Here is a 17,399-nt window from a genome sequence, read left to right on the forward strand (position 1 = left end):
AATGTATGTACCTTTAAAAAATGCTTATAGTGATTTGGTGTTAAAAGGGGAGATTTCAGCATGTGCTCAAGTTGAAATAAGATTAATTTTGTTTGTTTCTTTGGATGGAGCCACATGAAGCTGTATCTTTGGGGAGTAGAATTGGTGTTCAGAGAACAACTTTTATTTTTACTCTTCATTTCTCTATTTGAATTTCTGCTTAAGAGTTGCCTTTTGATTCAAAATAATGAAGTACTTGGGCTTTCCTGGTGGCTCAAGTGGTAAAGAATCTGCCTACAGTGCAGAACACCAGGGTTTGATCCCTGGATTGGGAAGATCCCTGGAGAAGGAAATGGCAACCCACTCCAATATTCTTGCCTGGAGAATTTCACAGATAGAGAAGCCTGGTGAGTCCATGGGGTCACAAAGAGTCGGACAAGCTGAGTGACTTTCACTTTCAGTAATGAAGTACTTGATGTATTGGGCATCTTATCTTCCTTTCTACCTCCCAGTGTGCTCACCAGCTTTCTCCAGCTGCAATGGTGCCCTATCTCTGCCGCTTTCCAGTGTGCACAGTATGCAGAGTTCCAAAGCCTTTGTTTTCTAGGTGGGTTTGCCCAATGGAAGCACCAAGAGCAAATTAGACAGGAAGAGGAGGGTGAGGTTGGGGCACATATTCACTGATCTCCTCACTCTTATTCCTCGCACCCCCATGTTGACTATTCTGTGTCTGTTCATCTTCCTATGAAGAAAACAGCCACCAGGTGGCCCTTGGCGCATAGAGACCCTCACTTCCTCATCTTGATCCTTTAGGCCCACGGATCGCAGTGGCTCCAAGGATGCTAGCCAGGAGACCACATTCCTTTGCTGGCTTCTCCACATCCTGCCCACACCTTTGTGACTCAGCTTGAGCATCATTTATTTTTGCCCTGGATCCTGACCAAAACAGAACCCCCAAAACAAACCTCAAACCAAAGCAATAAAGTATTCAGGTAACTTAGCTATACAGATTGATCTTTTTGCTGTTTTGTAACAGAATAAACATATTTTAGAAAGAATATAGGTGAAAAAAACTCATTTTAGTTGAAGAAAGTATGCCACAGAGGGGAAGTAATAGTAAATATTTCATGAGTACAAACTTCAAGTTGAATCTGTCTCTTTCCTGCTCAGCTGTTGCTAGGTTTCTGGGCCTGGAGGGAGAGCAAGCAGGAGTGCAGACTGTCTGATGGGGGTCTTCAGACAGCACTGTGGGGTCCTGCTGCAGAGACTTATAGAATCTCAGAGAGCGAAGGGCTGTGGGGGCTGTCTGGCCCATTGACGCACAGCACAAAGAGCCACTCAATTTGTGAAACGGTTCTAGATTTAACTTGTGTGATAACTATTTAGAATCGACCCCTGTGCTGCTGCTGCTACAGTGGGTCTACAAAAAGCATTTATTGGCTATAATATAGTGCTAATTTTCTCTCTGGGGACTTTGAAGAATAGGTAATAATGGCAGCAGGTAAAATTCACAGAATGCTCACAGTATGCTGGAGATCATGCTCAAAGCTTGACGTGCATCATGTCCTGTGACCCTCCCCTAAACTCCATATGGCTACTGTCCTCTGTGTAGAGTGGTGCATGATAGTAGTTGGTGACATCACTAGTCCAGCTTTACTGATGAGGAAAATAAGGCAGAAAGAAGTTAAGGGACTTTCCCCTCATCACACAGCTGTTAAGTAATGGAGTAGTTTGACTCTGAACCCCACAGTCTTATCCATTACATGATTCCTTCCTGTTGGAACATCTATGCAAAAATATATACAAACATACAATGCAGAAATACTTCTGTGTGCTTAACAATATACCAGATATGTTGTTCTATGTCACTAAACACACAATAATGCCATTTTAAGTGATGCCATAATTTCCAGTTGTGTCAATATGCCAGTTTGCTTAATCAATCTCATTGTTAGATATTAATTTGCTCTGGTATTTTGGCCTCATAATTCATTTCTAATCCTGACTCCTCTTATATCATAATCTCTTACCTCAACATTTCCTTGAGCTTCATATCCTCAATTGTAAAGTGATGATCATAATATAATCTGTAGTATTTAAATGTGTAGTAAGGAAAACCAGTTCACTGGAGTTTTTTTGAACAAATTGTTCATTTAAAGATATAAAGGTTAAAATATGCTTTAGCACTCATGTCTCACAAATGGTTTTACTACTACTACTACTAAGTTGCTTCAGTCGTGTCTGACTCTGTGCGACCCCACAGACGGCAGCCCACCAGGCTCCGCCATCCCTGGGATTCTCCAGGCAAGAACACTGGAGTGGATTGCCATTTCCTTCTCCAATGCATGAAAGTGAAAAGTGAAAGTGAAGTCGCTCAGTCGTGTCCAACTCTTCGCGACCCTCTAGGACTGCAGCCCACCAGGCTCCTCTGTCCATGGGATTCTCCAGGCAAGAGTACTGGAGTGGGTTGCCATTGCCTTAACATTGATCAAAAACAGTCACTAGTCCAGAAAAAACTCGCAGAATTTTATTTCACTGAGCGATGCTTGTCCTGAGTTATTCAGTATGTAACAGTGTGCAATCAGAAAGGCACTTGGCAGTCCTTCCCTCAAATATATACACAAGAGCTTTCCTCTGATTGCTCACTATTTCTGATACATGTGCTTCTGCTGGAGTGTTATGGGCACTCGTAATTCACAGGCAGTTCTTAGATATGTAAGAGAGGGGCTCTATCTTTGTTACGGGGATGATGCCATATTATCAGCTCCCTATCTTTCTGCATGTTCCAGTGACCTTTGTGAGAGTTTGGTTTAGTGTCTCAATTCTAGTGAGACTCAAACACTGGTACGCTTATCCCTGGGCTTTAAGGAGGACTGAAATAGTACTGTGCTGATGTTTTACTCAACAAGGAAATAATCAGTAAAATTCATCTTTAAAGCAGGTTGTTGCTTTATTTGTAAAAAGGAATCATAAGCACTTGTAAACAGAACTGAGCCTTTACTGTTTGGATAACCAGAATGTAATTGTTTTCTCCATGAAGGATCCCATGCCAATGACTGAACAACAGGCGCACGTGTGTGGGAAAGAGAAACTCTGATTACATTTAATCATTTTCCTTAAGAAAAAGAAATTTAGTAGCTTTATGTTTCATTATTTTACAGCCAAAACAGGTTGGAACATACCCTCTAAAAGAAAGGTTGCCATTAGACGTAAAGGTTAATGAAAGAATAAGGCCCAATTTAAGATACTTTTTCTTTTATTTAAAATGTTAACTATTACAACACATTGTACAATAAAATACCTTAGAATCACAGTAAAACTTTTTAAATGTCTCTATATAGTCACAAAACATGAAACATGCTGCAGGGATACAAACACAGTTTGATACCAACTCTCAGCACATTTTCACCATGAAAACAAATGGAGAAGCACAGCCTATATGTGAATTTCTTTTCCTTAGTAGTAGCTGATGTGACTGCTTCCAAGAAACAGAAATGATTCCTTTCTTTGGAGAATATATCTTCGATAGGTTTTTACAACTTCATTGAACACTGTGCTTTGGGGAGAAATTACCACTGATTTCTACTTCTGACTGAGTTGTCAGATTAGAATTACAACACATTTTTTTTACAACATATATTGCCACAATATGAAAAATAAATACTTCTTGAGTTTTAAACTCAAAACAACAATTATTAAATAAATAATTATTCCTCATAGTGCATGTCTCATTTTACCTTTCCTTGACCACTGACACAAATGAAGCTCAATAAATATGTTAGGTAGTCTATTTACGTCTTCTTTCATAATCCTGCATCACACTCCTTTCATAAGCCACTGAGAACAAAGAGAAGGTAAAGGGTTTGTTAAGAGGATCACTGATACAGATAAACAAAGTTCAAGGCACAGGAAATTTATTTTAAACTCATTACTTTATCCCTCGGAGAAGGCGATGGCACCCCACTCCAGTACTCTTGCCTGGAAAATCCCATGGATGGAGGAGCCTGGTGGGCTGCAGTCCATGGGGTCGCGAAGAGTTGGAGACAACTTTATCCCTGCACTGAAGTATTTCTAAGCGTCTTATTTGTGCATCTTCTGTTCGGGTCTCAGTCTTTATCCTGATTGACAGTGATCTAGCCACAGAATTCTTAGGTTATTTTGGTCATCCTTATAGACTTGATGCCCTTAAAGTATACTTCCACAATATATTGCAATATTGATTCTCCATAGCTTTCTCAAGCAGTGACAGACACCTTGGTGATTTACAGAAAAGACAGTGCCTAAAGTAAACAGGAATAGTAGGAGGATGAAAGCAAAATGTGGGACTTTTATTCCAGGATATAGTCAACCAACTATATATAGATCATGGGCCAAGTCCAGTCTTTTCTTGTAAATAACACTTTATTGGAACATGGCCACACCCATCCATTTATGTATTGTCTTTGCCTAAGTTAGTTAAGTGTTGGTTGCTCAGTCGTGTCTGACTCTTTGAGACCCCATGCACTGTAGTCCACTAAGCTCCTCTGCCCATGGAGTTCTCCAGGCAAGAATATTGGAGTGGGTAGCCATTCCCCTCTCCAGGTGTCTTTGCCTACTTTAACATTAAAATGGCAGATCTGAGTAGTTCCTCCAGAGACTGCATGGTTCACACAGTCTAAAATATTTACCATCTGGCTGTTTACAGAAAAAGTTTGCTGATTTCTGGCATGTGGTGGTGGTGGTTTAGTTGTTAAGTTCTGTCTCATTCTTGTGACTTAATGGACTGTACCCTGCCAGGCTCCTCTGTCCATGGGATTTCCCCAGCAAGAATACTGGAGTGGGTTGCCATTTCCTTTGCCAGGGGATTTTCCTGATCCAGGGGTCGAACTCATGTTTCCTGCACTGGAGGCAGATTCTTTACCACTAGGCACCAGGATAGGGGTACCTAATAGTGTGAAGGTTTCTTCCTGTCCTCTGGATTCCTTCCAATGACAGACTGTCCATGAGACTAAAAACGACCTCATTGTCTGTAAGTAGGGTAATTGTACCATCTAAATACAACATAGTTTAACTTACCTCCTAGCACCCTAAATGGCCTGTGAAACACTAATCACTGTTTCCAAAGGTATTTAACATATAGCTAGCAAGTAATTTAAGTACTTTGACTATGTGGAAAGAAAAAAGTACCAAATTATATTATTATATTAAACATAATTTCAAAGGGGTCTGTAGCCACAAAAGAATAAGGATCAGATTGTTGTGATCAAAATACTTATTTCCATTTTTCATTATTTTACCTAATACTTTATACACTTAGATTTACATGATAAATGATTTTTAAAACTACTGCACTTTTAAAAATTCAGTATGCATGGATAAAATACTGACTTTAAATAGAAAGAACTGTGAAAGACATCAGGAATCATAGATGCCACTCTAACCAATTTTCTCAGTGAGAAGGGTTTGCTGAAAGAGAAGGTAGGTAGAGGCTCCAGTGTTGTCACTTCCCTCCTTTACCACTGAGCAGATGCTCATTAGTACACAGCATTCACTTAAGTGAGGTCAACAATAAGCTGAATGTTTTTAATAGTGTACATGTCAAACATGTACAAAGCTGACAAGCATTCGTAACATAATTCTATTCCTCAGAGAAGGGAGGTAAATGTAAACTGACCAAAGACAGATTAGTGATCAAGCTGGAAAACAATGTCTTAACTGGAAGCAAAGTTCTTACCTGGTCCTCGAACCCTCTAAAACCGCAAATGTTTGTGTGTATGAACTGATGAGGGTTTCCCTGGGAAGATGGTTTCTAGGCTTGTCAGATTGTCAAAGGTCCTTACCACAACAGGGTAAGGATCAGATGGCTTTAGAAGGTGATAGACACTATGACAACCTTGCCTCAACTAATTATATGCCAAAGTACCTGATTTGTTATAGATTGCATGTTTGCCCATGTTTTCCTTTGATATTTTCTTAACTAAAATGGAGGAGCAAAGATTTAGTCATTGACTGTGATTCATACAATGATTCTATTTAATACTATCTATAATTATATTACTATTTTAAGTACCTTTAATAGCATCTAATTTGTTCCAAATTGCACATATCTATATTATTTGTACAGTTAAGCATGTTCTGAAACCTGTATCAGTTCTGAAAATGAAAAGTTGATGACTGGCATGGTTTCAAGAAAACCACAGGTATATAAGGGCTAGTGTACACTTCTGATACATATAACGCCAATGTGGTTTAAACTTATATTCCATTTCTAAAAGCTGGAAGATAATACATAGCAATAAAACAATTTTAGTGTTTCATTATGTACATTCACAACTTCTTTAAAATTGAGAACCCTCCAAATTACTGATGAAGAAATGCAAAAGTAGTATCTAAATTTTCAAGGTAGAGAATCAATATATAGGCTAAAATACCTCATTTTTGCTTGACTTTTTAAGATTAGTTAAGTCAGCACATCTTAGTTATAGATTTTCAGGAAACTGGAAATACTCTAAATGGGTAAGATGGGTGATGATTACTTTCTAATTACTTACATGATTAGTATTTTAATTCTAATTTCACTGAAGGTAAACAGAGAATTTGCATAGCTTTCCTAAGAAAAATAACCAATGGATTATAAGGCCTGAATGAGCTTAACAAAATATCAGTCTCTAGGAAAATGATACAGGGGTTATTTAACCTTGAAAATACTATGATGAATGAGTTAAGAAATGAGTTTTCAGATCTATACAAGTGGCATTTACATACAATATAGAAATTAAAGAAAAGAAAGGAAATATGCAGGCTTTATATCAAGTGAAAGAGTTGTTCAGAATTAAACTGGGTTATGAAGAGAACTGTAGCACTCCTTCTCTTTAAGGGTTTTATAGCCAGGACTGATTATAACCCTCTAGGATAATTTGATGGTTTCTCTTTTTAAGGCACTGGAATGGACTATGTTACTCTCCTAGTGTTAAACATTCATCAGGAGGTATAGAGTATGAGCTATTATAATTTCATAAAGAGCAAGTGATTTGTAAAAGTGGATTTCTTTTTGTTTATTTCTGTGTTAGAAGACTGTCAGATTTAACCTTTTGTAAGACTTTCTAATTAGCTTGGTTTTAATCCCCCCTTTCCCCACTGCTCTTAGTTCAGTAAGGTAAAATGTAGCTATTGAACAGATATAAGAGAAAGGATATTGGACTAGCCCAAAGATTCGGGTTAGGTAATGATTAAAAGGGGAAGGCACTAGGAGTTTGAGAATGATAGACTACTGTTGTGGTATTAGCTCGCTCAATCAGCTATAAATCCATTCTTGGATTTATTTATTGCAATTAGATTTTTTCAACATAGGTACTCATTTTAATTTTATTATTCCTGTTTAATAGTTTGAAAAGAATGCCTTAGAGAAAGTAGAGTAGATTTAAGATACTGTTTATGTCCAGTCATGGTTTTATACATACCAGAATTTAAAGCTCTTTTGCCCATTAGTCCAACAAAGGAATCTGTTTTATGCCCTGGAAAAATACATTTAGGGGTATTTTAATATGTATATATCTGAGGAAATAAACTGTTATAACTAGTACCAAGAAAAGCAAGCTTCCAAATATATGCCTATATAATAAATGCATAACTATTTCAAGTTTTGATGAGCCTGAAGAAATAAAGACTCCTAGTAAGTCTTAGTAAATAAAATAATACAATGAAAGCACTTTTCTCAATTCCATAGCTAAATATTAGCAAGTATACTTTATTCATATTCTATTTTATGTGTTTTATATAATGCTTTAAATATTGTTGCTATTTGAGCAAGCTTTGATTTTTTAGGAAGTCAACTTCACATATGTGTGATAGAAATATCCTCATATTACTGAATATGCTATATTTCTCAGGAAATTAAAGTTAAGTTAAATCAGAATCCTATACTCAATAATTATAAATTTCTAATGGTCATTATTTCTATTTCACTGGATTAAAAAAATATTTCCTGTGGAAAAAGTATGTTTTGAATTAATAGAGTACATTTATTTTCATCACATAGAATTTTGCTATATATAATTCCTTTGAAAGTAAAATCCTGAGAAAATAAATATGAATAATATTTATTTATTTTCAAAGATGAAACCTTTAGAAAGGATTATTATTTTAACTCTAGTGGTAGAATGTCTCTTGGCTTATACTGCATTAGCTTGGTTTATACTACATGGCTGCTATCTTAGTGTGGCCTGCTCTGCCCTTGGTGAGCCAGAATCCAAGTTGGATTGGACCTTGGGCTAAGTGAGTGTGATTAAGATGGATCCCTGGGACTTTCTGCAACTCTGGTTCCATTAACCAGGAGACTGCAATCTAGTGACCGCCAAGTGCCACGATTCTGCCACCTTTGCTGCCCTAAGAATGTTTCGCTATGCTTGGAAAGACTGAGGTCTCCCATCCCATCATGGGATCACAAAACTATTGATACATTTCTGTCTTTACTTTAGTATGGATTCTCTACTTAGACATTCACTTCATCTTCTTAACTGACTGCTGGATTACTCTAATAAATTATGTCAACATGGAATCCAACATACTAAAATGAACTCGGAGATGCCTATAAATGCTTCAATTTTTGTTTTTGCTTTTGTTTTTGCAGTGGAAGTGGCAGAGTGAAAATGAGGGAAGAGGAATGTGTGATGGATTTTTACCCCTAGGATTGAAATTCTTACCTAAAACTAACAATTTGTATGAATTAAAGGACTCCTCCCTCCTTCCCTTTTTTCCTCTTCTTTTTTCTTTCTTTAGCAGTTTAAAATAACAACAAATATTTATTATCTCAGTTTCTGTGGTTCAGGAATTCAACAACAGTTTAGCTGGGAGCTAAAGGATTTTTAATATAATGCATCTTTATGGTAGGTATGATATGTTTAAACAACAGAACTTTAAACAATTATGTTCTGGATGTAATTGAGTATCCTCCATTCTTAAATCGTGTTAATTAAAAATATCAAGTCCTACATTACAACAGAAAATTAGATATATAAAATGGAATTCAATATAATTTATATTTGCATTTGATAAATGTCAAAATAATTTGGAACTTACTTTTGTGAGAAAGCTGGCCATGTCCTATAGAAAGAAAGATAAAATTAGCAAACAATAGATTTGTTTAAAAGGAGCTACATTTTTAAAGAGAATTATAAAACAAATAGATTTTTAAACTAATGCAACATTTCTCATTCATGTACTATCCTGAGGAATATAGCAAAACCATAAATGCTAACCAAATTATTAATAATAAAAGCAATGTTTTAGCAAAAGGAATAGTTTTAAGTGGTTTACATGGGCCACAGATTCAAACTGAGGTCTTTGAGAATTCTGAGGTCTGCTAATAACTGCCTGACCATACCACGTCTCTTGTTTTCTTATGAGACATGCATTCAAGGTCCATCACCTCTGATTCTCAGGAGAGAGAGAGCAAACACATCTCTTCAATTCAACAGGCATTATCAAGAATCTATATTTGAGTCCACAAAAGGCTTTCTTCATTTTCACACATGTGCATTCACAATAGTAAAATAAAGATTTATAGAAATGTTTACCATAAAGGGCCTTTAACAGGGCCACTTGCTTTTCAATTGAGGAATCTGACAAGAGACAAATTGACGTTAACCACACATTCCACTGATGGTGTGATGAATTCAAGGAGATTACTCTTCTATCAGAAGACACTGGCAGCTGAATCTACTCTAACCCCAGTGATCTAAAGTCAGTTTTCCACAAGCACTGAGTACCCTGAGCCTTCCTGTTGCTTGTGAGTTTGGATCCTTGGGCAAGGAAGCACTTAGCTAAGGTTGGTTCCTGTTCTTGGTGGTTCAGATGGATCTCCCTCCCTCCGTGGGCACATGTGTGTTAGTGAGGTGAGGGCCAGAGTCGCGCCCCAGGAGATATACCCCTTTTAGAGTGGAAATCTCTGCTCACAGAGCAAGAGAGACTGGGTGCTCTGAGCACCAGCTAAGAGCCTGGGTGGGAGTGTATGTGTGTGGGTTGCCCAGAGAGACAGGGAAGGACCACTGCCCATCTCACCAGCATCCCGTTTGCCCATCAATCCAAAGAACTGCTGAGGCTTGGGTCTCCGAGCGATTCTCTGCAGAATATGCTCAAAGGGCTCGGGCATTTCCTCCTAGAGGACAAACACACGGATTATCGGGCCTGAAGGCAACCAGTTCGAGGCACTGGGATTCCGGAGTGCGTTCCAGCCTTGGGCAAATCCTGGCGGTGGGGCCAGGCCAGGATTAGAGAACCAGCTCCGAGGAGAGAGGAAGCCGAGCTTCCTCAAGCCTGGGCGCTCCCCTCTCTCCACCCCTCCCCGCCCAGTTGCTGTCCTGCACCTCCGCCTCCTGCTAGCCCAGCCTTGCCATTAGCGGGACGCGCAGTGCCTCCATGCCCTGAGAGCGCTTTCCGTTCTTTGCTCCCAGCACCCGGACCCTCACTCAGCAGCCTCTCAGCCACCGGATTTTGTCTCATCTCAAGCGCTGGCTTCGGCGACCTATCACCGCCCTAAATGCACACAGGTGTGTGTGGCGGGAGGAGGAGAGGGACTGGCCGGGGATGGTAGGTAAGGTGACAGCGCTTTAGAAGCGACTAGCAGTGCGTGACCCTCACTGTTCCCGCTGCATGTGGGTCCCTCGCGCAAACAGCCTGCGAGCAATCTAAAGGAAAACTTGCGGCTATGTCTTCAGGTCAGTAAAATAGAAGTCAAAGCCGGAAGTTAGCTTCCCACCCACCTGCGCCTCTCCAGGCCCCCAGCAACTGGCCACTTGCCCCTGCTTTTGCCTGCGTCGGACGCGCTCTCCTCTGTGTCTGCCCAGCGTTTCCAAACGCCAGGCCCTTTTGCAGAGGGATGAAACCTTGTGAGGTTTCCAGTCTTGTGAGGATCCCGGGATTCTTAGGGAGGGTATTATTCCTCCAGAGAGTTCCTGAGTCCCGACGATGGAGAGGAAACTTGGTTCTTGGTTGCGGGACCCAGGGGAATGACGTTCCTTTACAAGCCCTCGCAGCGCGCCCCACTGCCTCTGGCTGTGATCCCGGAGCCCTCTAGGGTAACTAGGATGCTATCGCTGGGGGTGATGGTGGGATGGTGGTAAGTGACAGCTCCTAAACCCGTGAAGAAGGGCGCAGGCCATCTAGGGAACGGGTCTCACCTTGATCTGGTCGCTGTCGGACCAGTCGGACCAATAATTGAAATCATCGTTGGCTCCGATTTCTTCTGCAGACAGTTGAGTGGAGATGAAAAAAATCACTGCCAAGGCCACGAGGATTTTCATGTTGGATTTCTGGGAAGAGTAGGGAGAAAAGGCAGAGGGGGAAAAAAAAGAATTTTTGATTCCACGATAGGACTCAGGGCAGATTGAAACAAGACAACCCACCTAAAGGGCTAAAGTCCTGCATGTGCACGTTAGGAAAGAAAAGCCCTAAAAGCTTCTCAAATTCCCTTCTTCCTAGACCCCAAATCCCCAGCTTCCAACCATCAATCCATACCTTCAAGCCAGGAGGCTGTGCGGGTGGAAGACAAGGAGGGATAAAGCACTTGGGATACCCGTTTCCTCGCAGCTCCCTAGTTGTCCCCCCGGGTGTTTCCCCGCTGTCCGCAGCAGCCGCCCATCCAGCCCTGCTAGACGCCGCCTCCGAGCGGTGCGCGGTGCGGAAAGCGCGCACTACAGCGCGCGGGCACTTACCGCAGCTGACCCGCCCGGGAGGTTCCTCTGCTGGTCTGAGCACTCGCGGGGCGCTGCGCACTCTCGGTCGCAGCAAGGATGGAGGAGGTCAGCAGCGCGCTCTTTTGCCTGCTGGCTGCCGCGCGGTATTTATCCCAGGCTCGCCGAGTCTCGGGACCCACGTGACGCGCTCCCCACGCGACTTTCTGCTCAATATTTAATTAACCGCCTCCTCTCCTTTCGCTTGCGTCTGATTGAGAGTTTCCGAGACGGTAATCCGTCGGTGCGCATAACATCTGGACCCAATTGGGTTCGAAATGACGCAATTATAGGAATATCGAGTTCTCGCCATCCAATACCCAGCGGCCTGTCTTCTTCCGTAGGCATATCTGACGCCCCCTCCCCTCTTTCTTCAGAACGAGGTTCCATGACACCTAAGATTACTCATCAAAGCAAAGTGACTCATTCCTCGGACTTAGGCAACTTTTTCGTGCCATGAGAGGATAAGTTGCACTTCTAAGGATGGCCAAATAACTTCAGATATTAAAATATTGTCGGAAATCAGGCTAAGAAAGAACTCCAAATGGGGGGGGCATTCCCCCCTATTTCCGTCTACAGAGTATCTTAAGTGTTTCTGAGATACAACATCTTTCTGTGAGCAGAACAACCTTCTCTCAAACCAACTAGAATACTGGCGTTTTTTTTGTTTTTGTTTTTGTTTTTGTTTTTTTTTTTTCAGTAATACAAAAAGACTTTCTAGTCCCATAGGATTTCAAAGGATGAAAGATTTATTTTACGTTTTGGAGACGCGGGCATTTAAACGTAGCATTGAACGAAGAACTTTCATATCAGTGCCATTTTAGGATATCTTTTGTTCCAAGCTAGCTATAGTTACCTTCAAGAAACCCCTAAGATATGTATAGGCTCATTCCTGTTTGTCACTAAAGGTCTCTTAAGATCCTTCATAGATTTCTCGTGTGTGTAATAAGTGTAGTGAAGATGTTAATTGGACAGTCATTATCAATACAAGGCTATTAGGCAAATAGCTTCTGTACAGATATCACGGGTTTTCATGAGCCCATGGTTTGCCTTGTAAACTAATGACTGTTGTATCTGGGGTGGTGTTGTGTTCTCCCCTTTCCTTAGTAAACACTATGTTTTCCAGTTGATTCTGATGTTCTTAGTATAGTGCATAAAGGAAATAATTTATTGCAACTGACTTAGAGCCAAGATTTTTTTCTCTATTATTTTTTGTTCTTTCTTAAGTGACCCTGATGTTTGAATTTTTGTGTGTCTATCTCATTTCTTTATGCCTAGCCTTACACCAGGAGGCATTCTATTCTTTCTCTTTATAATTTTTTATATGGAAAATTATAAACTTGTACAAAAGTAGAGAATCATCCACTTGAAACAATTTGCAAGTTTCACTTTGTATTTCCCCACAACTCAGATTATTTCAAAGCAAATCTCAGACATAATTTCAACTCTAAATATTTTGTCATGTCTATACAAAGGATAAAAAAATAAAAGAACTATGCTATTATTCCACCTAAAAGCAACATAAAATAATTCTTTATATTAATGTCCAGTGTTCAAACAGTCCTCATTGTTTTATGGGTCCCTCCCCCATACACTTTACTAGTTGATTTCAGAATTGTAACAAAGTTTATAAATTGCAATTAGTTCACCTATCTCTTAAATCTTCCCTAATCTATAGTCCTCTCTCTCTATTTTATAGATAAGAACTGCTCAGTATAGTGTCCTGAGTTTGGGAGTTTGCTGATTGCCTCCTGATGGTTTCTTTTAACTTGTTCCTCTGTTCTATTTCCAGTTAATTGGTATTTGTATCTAGAAGTTTAATGTCATCTTGGTTTGCTTTTTTTGACAAAGTTACTCTGCATGTGGTGTTAGGAAGCACATGATATCTGCTTGTTTCTCCTTTTGAGAGTTAGCAGCTGTTGCTGACCATTTTGGATCCATTAACTTAGTAGTACTTACAAAATAGTGTTACTATGATTTTAAAATTCACTTTTTATTTATTATTCAACCTATTCCTTCAATATAAAAATTTTTCTCAACAATTATGTAGTTACTCTAAGACATGGCTAATAGGAAAGATAGGATAAGTGCTTGATTACTTCCTTTTACCAATTATTAAAATAATGAGTTGGTAAATTAATACATTCAAATATGGCCCTCCCCCCTCCAAATTTAGTATCATTATGACCTCATTTATTTAAACACAATTGAAGTATTTCCATTCTTCAAAGAAAAATAGAAGGCCTCCTTTTTTTTACTTTAAAAAATTTATTTATTTAATTGGAGGCTAATTACTTCACAATTTCATAGTGGTTTTTGCCATACATTGACATGAATCAGTCATGGATGTACATGTGTCCCCCATCCTGAACCCCCCGCCCACCTCCCTCCCCGTCCCATCCCTCAGGGTTGTCCCAGTGCACTGGGTTTGAGTGCCCTGTTTCAAGCATGGAACTTGGACTGGTGATCTGTTTCACATAAGGTAATATACATGTTTCAATGCTATTCTCTCAAATCATCCCACCCTCGCCTTCTCCCACAGAGTCCAAAAGTCTGTTCTTTATATCTATGTCTCTTTTCCTGTCTCACAAATAGGGTCATCATTACCATCTTTCTAAATTCCATATATATGCATTAATATACTGTATTGCTGTTTTTATTTCTGGCTTACTTCACTCTGTATAATAGGCTCCAGTTTTATCCACCTCATTAGAACTGAGTCAAATGCATTCTTTTTAATAGCTGAGTAATATTTCATTGTATATGTGTACCACAGCTTTCTTATCCATTCATCTGCCGATGGACATCTAGGTTGGACATCTGGGACATTCCATGTCCTGGTTATTGTAAACAGTGCTGCAGTGAACATTGGGGTACATTTGTCTCTTTCAATTCTGGTTTCCTTGGTGTGTATGCCCAGCAGTGGGATTGCTGGGTCATATGACAGTTCTATTTCCAGTTTTTTAAGGAATCTCCACACTGGTCTCCATAGTGGCTGTACTAGTTTGCGTTCCCACCAACAGTGTAAGAGGGTTCCCTTTTCTCGGCACCCTCTCCAGCATTTATTGCTTGCAGACTTTTTGATAGCCATTCTGACCAGTGTGAGATGGTACCTCATTGTAGTTTTGATTTGCATTTCTCTGATAATGAATGATGTTGAGCATCTTTTCATGTGTTTGTTAGCCATCTGTATGTCTTCTTTGGAGAAATGTCTGTTCAGTTCTTTGGCCCATTTTTTGATTGGGTTGTTTATTTTTCTGGAATTGAACTGTGTGAGCTGCTTGTATATTTTTGAGATTAATTCTTTGTCAGTTGCTTCATTTGCTATTATTTTCTCCCATTCTGAAGGCTGTATTTTCACCTTGCTTATAGTTTCCTTCATTGTGCAAAAGCTTTTAAGTTTAATTAGGTCCCATTTATTTTTGCTTTTATTTCCATTACTCTGGGAAGTAGGTCATAGAGGATCCTGCTGTGATTTATGTTGGAGAGTGTTTTGCCTATGTTTTCCTCTAGGAGTTTTATGGTTTCTGGTCTTACATTTAGATCTTTAATCCATTTTGAGTTTATTTTTGTGTATGGTGTTAAAAGTGTTCTAGTTTCATTCTTTTACAAGTGGTTGACCAGTATTCCCAGCACCACTTGTTAAAGAGATTGTCTTTTCTCCACTGTATATTCTTGTCTCCTTTGTCAAAGATAGGGTGTCCATAGGTGTGTGGATTTATCTCTGGGCTTTCTGTTTTGTTCCATTGATCTATATTTCTGTCTTTCTGCCAGGACCATACTGTCTTGGTGACTGTAGCTTTGTAGTATAGTCTGAAGTCAGGCAGGTTGATTCCTCCAGTTCCATTCTTCTTCCTCAAGATTGTTTTGACTATTTGAGGTTGTTTGTATTTCCATACAAACTGTGAAATTATTTGTTCTAGTTCTTGATAGGGATTACATTGAATCTATCGATTGCTTTGGGTAGTATACCCATTTTCACTATATTGATTCTTCCAATCCATGAACATGGTATATTTGTCCATCTATTTGTGTCATTTTTTATTTCTTTCATCAGTGTTTTATAGTTTTCTATATATAGGTTTTTTGTTTCTTTAGGTAGATTTATTCCTAAGTATTTTATTCTCTTCATTGCAATGGTGAATGGAATTGTTTCCTTAATTTCTCTTTCTGCTTTCTTATTGTTAGTGTACAGGAATGTAAGGGATTTCTGTGTATTAATTTTATATCCTGCAACTTTACTATATTCTTTGATTAGCTCTAGTAATTTTCTGGTGGTGTCTTTAGGATTTTCTATGTAGAGGATCATGTCATCTGCAAACAGTGTGAGTTTTACTTCTTCTTTCCCCAGCTAGATTCCTTTTATTTCTTTTTCTTCTCTGATTGCTGTTGCTAAACCTTCCAAAACTATGTTGAATAGTAGTTGTGAGAGTGGGCACCCTTGTCTTGTTGCTGACTTTAGGGAAAGCTTTCAATTTTTCTCCATTGAGGATAATGTTAGCTGTGTGTTTATCATATATGGCTTTTATTATGTTGAGGTATGTTCCTTCTATGCCTGCTTTCTATAGAGGTTTTTTTAAAATCATAAATAGGTGTTGAATTTTGTCAAGGACTTTCTCTGCATCTATTGAGATAATCATATGGATTTTATCTTTCAATTTGTTAATGTGGTGTATCACATTGATTGATTTCTGAATATTGTAGAATCCATGCATCCCTGGGATAAAGTCTACTTGGTCATGATATATGATCTTTTTAATATGCTGTTGGATTCTGTTTGTTAGAATTTGTTGAGGATTTTTGCATCAATGTTCATCAGTGATATTGGCCTGTAGTTTTCTTTTTTTGTGGCATCTTTATCTGGTTTTGGTATTATGGTGATGGTGACCTCATAGAATGAGTTTGGCAGTTTACCTGCAACTTTCTAGAAGAGTTTGATAGAGTTTGATAAGATGGGTGTTAACTCCTCTCTAAATTTTTGGTAGAATTCACCTGTGAATCCATCTGGTCCTGGGCTTTTGTTTGTTGGAAGATTTTTGATTACAGTTTCGATTTCCATGCTTGTGATATGTTGATTAAGATTTTCTGTTTCTTCCTGGTTCAGTTTTGGAAGGTTATACTTTTCTAAGAATTCATCCATTTCTTCCAAGTTGTCCATTTTACTGTCATATAGTTGCTGATAGTAGTCCCTTATGATCCTTTGTATTTCTGTGTTGTCTGTTGTGATTTTTCCATTTTCATTTCTAATTTGGTTGATTTGATTCTTCTCTCTGTTTTTCTTGATGAGTTGGCTAATAGTTTGTCTATTTTATTTATCTTCTCAAAGAACCAGCTTTTAGTTTGTTGATTTTTGCTATAGTCTCCTTTGTTTCTTTTTCATTTATTTCTGCTCTGATTTTTATGATTTTTTTTTTTCCTTCTACTAACCCTGGGTTTCTTCTTTTTCTAGTTAGAAGCAGGGCTCCTTCTAATCAGTGCTCAAATTATCCCATTTCCTGGCCAGAAGAAGAAAGGTGATCATAAGGTGTCTTTTCAAATTGACTCCTGAGGTGTGATATGCCTTAAACAGGCTTTGATGGCTTTCTTGTTTTTAGTGAGACAGGATATTCCGTGTTTAAGTTGTGTATTTCCTGCCTCAAACCTGCAATTTGAGGCAAACCTTAAATTTGCTTTTAAGGAGCTCTTGTTTCTTTTGCATTAGAAATGAGAATT

The 17,399-nt window shown here is 39.0% G+C and overlaps 1 protein-coding gene across 5 annotated transcripts; it reads right to left on the bottom strand.

Moving 5' to 3' along the window:
- Positions 1-3,217: 3,217 nt before the first annotated feature.
- Positions 3,218-11,941, bottom strand: TAC1 (tachykinin precursor 1). Of its 5 annotated transcripts, none has more exons than XM_027540094.1 (7): positions 11,670-11,941; positions 11,136-11,267; positions 10,018-10,114; positions 9,534-9,578; positions 9,037-9,060; positions 7,419-7,472; positions 3,218-3,816 (listed from the first exon to the last, which is right to left on the bottom strand). In XM_027540094.1, exons 2-7 carry the CDS (start codon positions 11,256-11,258, stop codon positions 3,767-3,769), a joined length of 393 nt encoding a protein of 130 aa, XP_027395895.1. In that variant the 5' UTR covers positions 11,259-11,267; positions 11,670-11,941; the 3' UTR covers positions 3,218-3,766. The 5 variants fall into 5 exon arrangements, with proteins under 5 accessions (XP_027395895.1, XP_027395896.1, XP_027395897.1 ...); XM_027540095.1 differs by lacking the exon at positions 11,670-11,941 and adding an exon at positions 11,473-11,618; XM_027540096.1 differs by lacking the exon at positions 9,534-9,578 and having other exon boundaries at positions 11,670-11,902.
- Between the last annotated feature and the right edge of the window lie 5,458 nt (positions 11,942-17,399).

The sequence above is a fragment of the Bos indicus x Bos taurus genome, chromosome 4, assembly GCF_003369695.1.
Source record: "Bos indicus x Bos taurus breed Angus x Brahman F1 hybrid chromosome 4, Bos_hybrid_MaternalHap_v2.0, whole genome shotgun sequence".
Lineage (NCBI taxonomy): Eukaryota > Metazoa > Chordata > Mammalia > Artiodactyla > Bovidae > Bos > Bos indicus x Bos taurus.